Here is a 6,735-nt window from a genome sequence, read left to right on the forward strand (position 1 = left end):
TTATTTATTCTATTATGTTTTCTATTTTCACACAGAAAAGGGAATAAAATATTGTTTCACAGTTTGCTGCTTGTTTTTTGTCCTGCTGCAGGCAATGGCGATGTCTAATGTTAGTGAATTCCCACATATGCACAAGTGGTATAGTGCATTCGTAAATTCAGACCCCTTCCCTTTTTCCACATTTTGTTACTTTAGTCTTATTCTAAAATGTATTACATTTGTTTTTCCTCATCAATCTAAGCACAATACCACACAATGACAAAGCGAAAACAGGTTTTTAGAAATGTTAGCAAATTTATAAATAAAAAAATAACAGAAATACCTTATTTGCCTAAATATTGCGACCCCTGTATGTCTTAGTTGGCTTCAAGTAAAATTGTAGTACTGGTTTGTCTTTGTTGAACCTTGTTATATTGAAGCCAAAATTGTACACAGTGGTTGTGATAAAGACTGCTTGGTATGGATGACTTAAACACACATTTTCAGTATAGCCCCCAAAAAGTGAAAAACCATTTATTGAAATGTGTTAACGTACTGTATGTCCAGGACTCCAGTCAGCCAACAAGAGCTACGTCACCAGGGACCAGCAGTTATCGATCTTACCACTCCAGCTCAGTAGGCGGCGCCAGACCCTCATGTTACAAGTTCACGTCAGGAAGAGGGAAATCTCAAAGTTTGGTGAAAACGTAAACAAAGCATGAAATTTGTATCGCTGGTTAGTTGGAGGCAAAAACCAGAGGTCCAAATTAACAACATATTACGCTTATTTTAGGCCGTTTCTTGTTAGCCATAAGACGACCATGGACACAAATACTTTGTTGCTCCGGTTTGATGGACGCTCCCGGTTGCTGCTCCGTTCTTTACTCTCGGGAGCTACCGGTGCCCGTCGAGGTCTGTGGGTGTTCCAGCGGCAGCGACGGTCAGACCCGGACCGCTGCCTACACACCTGTCTCGAGACTCTTTGCCAGCAGGAAATATGCCTGAACAGTGATGCTCAGACCCTGACAACGTGAGAAAATAGTCCAAACTCGTTTATTCCACTAAGGTTAAATCCACTAAAGTTAAACAGTTATGCTTTTTGGCCTCGTTTGACTTCTCTAGACTGACCAGACTAGTGATGTGTATTTTAAATGTAAAAAAAAATGCATACAATATACGTTTCTGTTCGATAACACACTGTTCTTCTCCTTAGCAAACCACTCGTGTGCCTGTTTCCAGTTGCCTTCCAACGAAGTCTCGTGTCCTTCCTCCATCTCACCCACCCTTTGCATCCCCGGACCAGTGTCCTTCGCCTGCTAGACTGCCTCAGCCAGGGGGAGCATGCCCCAAACCCCTGGGTGTCTGCCCTGGTCGTACAGCTCCGGAGAGACCTGGGAGCCCCTGGGGGGAAGGAGCCTCTAATCACCCCCCAGTGCAGAGAAAGACTAAGGGGACTATGTGAGCGTCTGAGGGGTAGTAGTGGTGGTGGTAATGATAAAGCAACAGGATGGGCCTTGTGTTTAGGTGGACCAATAGAGCCACAACTGTCCTCATCCTCACTGAGTGGGCTAGATGTGGTACCACAGAGGAAGAGGAAGAGCAGCTGTGTGGATCTGGACTCAGAACCTGAGGACGACGCCGGACAGCAGCGTAAGAGGATGAAGACAAGTCTCTCTCCTGTGGACACTGAGAGGAGTTGTAGCAGTATGGGGTATGTGGTGGGAACGGAGGGTTTGAAAGATGAGGTGGAGACGGACCGGGTGGATTGTGTCATCCCAGAACCAGCTGTGGAACCGCAGCCAGCAACAGGGAGTCCAAGTGATGCCCTGCCTGAGAATGTAAAGGTGAGACAAATAAAGGACGTGACTTAACTATTCAGTCACATTAGTATTCTGTTGACACCACCGAAGAACTGAAAGTAACTTATGTGTTTTCTTGGTTCAGGCTTCTATCCCTCAAATCAAGGAAATCTTGGAAAGTGAGATGGAGGTAAGATACCTATTTTAATGAAGTGATCATGTCTGAGATGCACTCACTCACATGAAAGTGCCTTAATCCCCTGTTCCTCTTTGTTTAGTGGGACCAGAGCTCAGTGGATGTCTTCAAGGTGCTGAACGACTGTGACCCCTCCCAGGTAGGACTTTTTTAAATTGACACTAAAACGTTAGCAAAATCAGGTCATTCATGAGCACTACTTCCAATAACAACCATTCTCTCTGTAGGTCGAGATCTTATGTAGGATGCTGAGTTTGTCTGAGATGCCAGAACAGACCCTACCTCAGCTCTGTAGCTGCCTGCTGGAACTCTCTCCTGATCTCAGTCACAGCACAGCAGCCACACTCATCAAGAGTCTCCTGCTGGGAAAGGTACTTCACAGTTCATTCATATGTACCCGTTTCACACTACTGACCAACACTGAGCCAAGACAAGCTGCACTGGGCTGGCCTGGTTACCAAGCTGCACTGGGCTGGCCTGGTTACCAAGATGCACTGGGCAGGCCTGGTTACCAAGCTGCACTGGGCGGGCCTGGTTACCAAGCTGCACTGGGCGGGCCTGGTTACCAAGCTGCACTGGGCTGGCCTGGTTACCAAGCTGCACTGGTTACCAATCCATCATAGTTTCTTTGCTGGAAAGGACAATGTGAAAATAAAAATCTGTTCAAGTCGGCCGTATAATGTGAATAAGACAATAGCTTGTCAGGCTACCTGTATCTCCGACTTCTTCTCCCGTACTGTTGACCTCTGGCAGGTTCTGTCCCTTTCTGAACCTGCCTCACGCTGTCTAGTCACGGCTGTGACGTCACTATGCAGTCGCTACCCCAGGCCAACCTGCCACGCTCTGATTGGACCAGTCCTGGAGGAAGGGCAGACAGGTGAGTGGGAAATACACATTGATCAATTGTGGACTCCAAAATAGAAGAGGATTAACTGTCAGTCAATATAGTATTCACCACGTATGATGTTCTATTCAGCCACTAATCATCAATTCATCTTTCTATTTATATATCATCTCTTTATTTACCACGTACGGTTCCTTTGGAAAATATTCAGAGCCCTTGACTTTTTCCACATTTTGTAACGTTACAGCCTTATTCTAAAATGTATTGCATTGTTTTTTCCCCCTCAATCTAGACACAATACCCCATAATGACAAAGCAAAAACAGGTTTTTATAAATGCTTGCTAATTTATACAAAATAAAAAAACGGATCACTTTTACATAAGTATTTTGTTGAAGCACCTTTGGCAGCGATTACAGCCTCAAGTCTTCTTGGGTATGACGTTACAAGCTTCACACACACACACCTGTATTTGGGGAGTTTCTTCATTCATCTCTGCAGATCCTCTCAAGCTCTGTCAGGTTGGATGGGGAGCGTTGCTGCACAGCTATTTTCAGGTCTCTCCAGAGATGTTCGATCGGGTTCAAGTTCCTGCTCTGGCTGGGCCACTCAAGAACATTCAGAGACTTGTCTCAAAGCCACTCCTGCATTGTCTTGGCTGTGTGCTTAAGGTCGTTGTCCTGTTGGAATGTGAACCTTCGCCCCAGTCTGAGGTCCTGAGCACTCTGGAGCAGGTTTTCATCAAGGATCTCTCTGTTCATCTTTCCCTCGAACCTGACTAATCCCCCATTACCTGCCGCTGAAAAACATCACAGCATGATGCTGCCACCACCATGCTTCACCGTAGGGATGGTGCCAGGTTTCCTCCAGACGTGACGCTTGGCATTCAGGCCAAAGAGTTCAATCTTCGTTTCATCAGACCACAGAATCTTGTTTCTCATGATTTGAAAGTCCTTTAGGTGCCTTTTGGTAAACTAAGTTGGCTGTCGTGCCTTTTTACAGATGAGTGTCTTTTGTCTGGCCACTCTACCATAAAGGCCTAATTGGTGGAGTGCTGCAGAGATGTTTGGCCGGGCGGGCAGCTCTAGGAAGTCTTGGTGGTTCCAAACTTCTTCCCTTTAAGAATGACGGAGGCCACTGTGTTCTTGGGGACCTTCAATGCTGCAGACATTTTTTTTGGTACCCTTCCCCAGATCTGTGCCTCAACACAATCCTGTCTCGGATCTCTACGGACCATTCCTTCGACCTCATGGCTTTGTTGTTGCTCTGACATGCACTGTCAACTGTGGGACCTTTATATAGACAGGTATATGCCTTTCCAAATCATGTCCAATCAATTGAATTTACCACAGGTGGACTCCAATCAAGTTTCAGAAACATCTCAAGGATTGTCAATGGAAACAGAGTCTCATAGCAAATGGTCTGAATACTTATGTAAATAAGGTATTTGGTTATTTTTAGTACATTTGCAAACATTTATAAAAACCTTTGTCATTATGGGGTGTTGTGTGTAGATTGTTGAGGAAATGTTTTATTTAATCCATTTTAGAATAAGGTTGTAACGTAACAAAATGTGGAAAAGTCAAGGGGTCTGAATACTTTCCGAAGGCACTGTATATCTAAATCTGGGTTGTATCATCAGGCAGTGCACAGGCTGAGCTGCTCAACAGATTGATAGAAGACTGCCTGGATCCCCACTACAGACTGCTGGTGTTTCAGTAAGACTAACCAACCCAGTGGGTGTAATGGATCTAACAACTAGTGAAGTGTTCTGGCTGTATTGATTACATGCATTTTAATAAAACCTCTTATACAGTCTCATAAGCTCTTCTTTTGTCCAGAATGACAATCAAAGGCATTTGGTGTGAAGGACTGCTGTCTGTCATTCATGCCCTGCTGGACAAGAAGGTGAACCATAAATATACTCTACTCAAATACAAACTAGTCCTCTAATGTACCATACCTACCAGACCAAACTATACTGAACAAAAATATAAACGCAACATGCAACAATTTCAACGATTTTACTGAGTTAAAGTTCATGTAAGGAAATCAGTCAATTAAAAAATAAATGAGTTTTTCCCCACAAAAGGGCTTCATTATAGACAGAAATACTCCTCAGTTTCATCAGCTGTCCGGGCAGCTGGTCTCAGACGATCCCGCAGGTTAAGAAGCCGGATGTGGAGGTCCTGGTCTGGCGTGGTTACACGTGTTGCGGTTGTGAGGCCGATTGGATGTGTTGCCAAATTCTCTGGCAACAGCTCTGGTGGACATTCCTGCAGTCAGCATGCAAATTGCACGTGTGGCGTTGTGTGACATTTTAGTAGCTTTTTATTGTCTCAAGCACAAGGTGCACTTGTGGTAATGATCATGCTGATTAATCAGCTTCTTGATATGACACAGCTGTCAGGTGGCTGGATTATCTTGGCAAAGGAGAAATGCTCACTAACAGGGTTGTAAACAAATTTCTGCCAAAAATTGCTTTTTGTGAGTATGGAACATTTCTGGGATGTTTTATTTCAGCTAATGAAACATGGGACCAACACTTTACATGTGGAATTTATATTTTTGTTCAGTATAGTTCTCTAATGTACCATAGCTATCCAAACCAGACCAATTGATTGGATCACATTGTATGTGAAAACAGAGTATTCATAAAATCCCTAGTCTCTCATTGATTTGAGTCTGTTTGTATCACTTTTCAGCTGGAGCTGAATGAAGAGCTGTTCACACTCTTCACTGACCAGCTAAGCTCCCAGGCACCCCACTTCACCAAGTCCATGAAGTATGCCAAGATGATGCTCACTGTGCTGACCAAGTATAACACGCATGTAGGTTATTTCAATCAATCAAACGTATTTATAAAGCCCTTTTTAAATCAGCAGTTGTCCTAAAGGGCTGTACAGTAACCTGGCCAAGATCCTAAAGAGGAAACAGAGGCACGTTGGCTATGAAAACACCTTAAGTTCAGTCTAAAGGTATAACTGTCACTTAACGTCTGTTTACTGATAGACTGCTATTGTCTGGTTGTATTTGTCCAGGTAACTGTGGCTCACAAACACACACTGTCCTGCTGCTTGTCCTCCAATGAGACATTCTTGAAGAAGTCCCTTCAAGCTGCCCTGAAGAGAATCAAACATTCATGAAATACTGTCTGAATCACAATACTGATAAACTATGAAATTAATTATAATGCCTGAGTACAGTAAATGGTAGGGTATTTTAAAGTCATTTTACTAAAATGGTATGTCAGCTGTGTTTGTTGTTTCATATTGATCTAATGTAAAAATTCTGGAATTCTGCAAGAACTTGCATAGCATACATAAGCCTGTATGTATAAACAATGTTGCAAATGTCTGGAATGCGGTTTTAACCAATCAGCATTTAACCAATAAGCATTCAGACCCACTAGTTGTAATAAAAGCCAACATGCACAAAAATATTGGTTACCTTTTGGAGAGTGTAATGTCTGAGTCTTGTATCTTGTATTTTTCTGTCAGTGAGACATGGTACCACAGCATTCTCTTTAAGTCCCGATCAGATTTTCTTTCGTGGCATGATGGAAAAAATATCGCAATATTTTGCACCCACCAATATGGCTGAACTCCGTGTCCAGTTTATTTTTGCGCAATTTCCGGGTCGACTTCCTTTCCAGCGCAGCTCGAAGAAGGAGAAGCCGAGAATAGTGAGGTCAGTAAAAAATTATTTTATAATAAATTTTTGGGACAATTATTAAGGAATGTATTTCTGTAAATCAGCACTTCAACAATTGCTCGTTGGATGGATTTACATACTCCCTGAAGGAGACAGACTGGCACAGCCCTTCCTGGTTCTGGCCCCCAACACGAACACTCCCTGAAGGAGACAGACCGGAACAGCCCTTCCTGGTTCTGACCCCCAACACGAACACTCCCTGAA

General features: G+C 43.6%; 1 protein-coding gene across 2 annotated transcripts; it reads left to right on the forward strand.

The window, feature by feature from the left end:
• The first annotated feature begins 612 nt into the window (after positions 1-612).
• On the forward strand, positions 613-6,078 carry fance (FA complementation group E). 2 transcript variants are annotated; one of them, XM_023991803.2, is made up of 10 exons: positions 615-1,009; positions 1,193-1,823; positions 1,924-1,968; positions 2,057-2,113; positions 2,202-2,345; positions 2,728-2,851; positions 4,460-4,535; positions 4,659-4,725; positions 5,523-5,648; positions 5,859-6,078. In XM_023991803.2, exons 1-10 carry the CDS (start codon positions 801-803, stop codon positions 5,961-5,963), a joined length of 1,584 nt encoding a protein of 527 aa, XP_023847571.1. In that variant the 5' UTR covers positions 615-800; the 3' UTR covers positions 5,964-6,078. The 2 variants fall into 2 exon arrangements, 1 of the variants encoding a protein (XP_023847571.1); XR_002877690.2 differs by lacking the exon at positions 5,859-6,078 and having other exon boundaries at positions 613-1,009; positions 4,460-4,553; positions 5,523-5,537.
• The last annotated feature ends 657 nt before the right edge of the window (positions 6,079-6,735 follow it).

This window comes from Salvelinus sp. IW2-2015, linkage group LG7, assembly GCF_002910315.2.
Source record: "Salvelinus sp. IW2-2015 linkage group LG7, ASM291031v2, whole genome shotgun sequence".
Classification (NCBI taxonomy): Eukaryota; Metazoa; Chordata; class Actinopteri; order Salmoniformes; family Salmonidae; genus Salvelinus; species Salvelinus sp. IW2-2015.

Coding starts and splice junctions, on each gene's coding strand:
- fance (XM_023991803.2), top strand. CDS start 801: ATGGACACAAATACTTTGTTGCTCCGGTTTGATGGACGCTCCCGGTTG. Junction 1,010..1,192: donor GATGCTCAGACCCTGACAAC/GTGAGAAAATAG, acceptor TCTTCTCCTTAG/CAAACCACTCGTGTGCCTGT. Junction 1,969..2,056: donor TCTTGGAAAGTGAGATGGAG/GTAAGATACCTA, acceptor CTCTTTGTTTAG/TGGGACCAGAGCTCAGTGGA.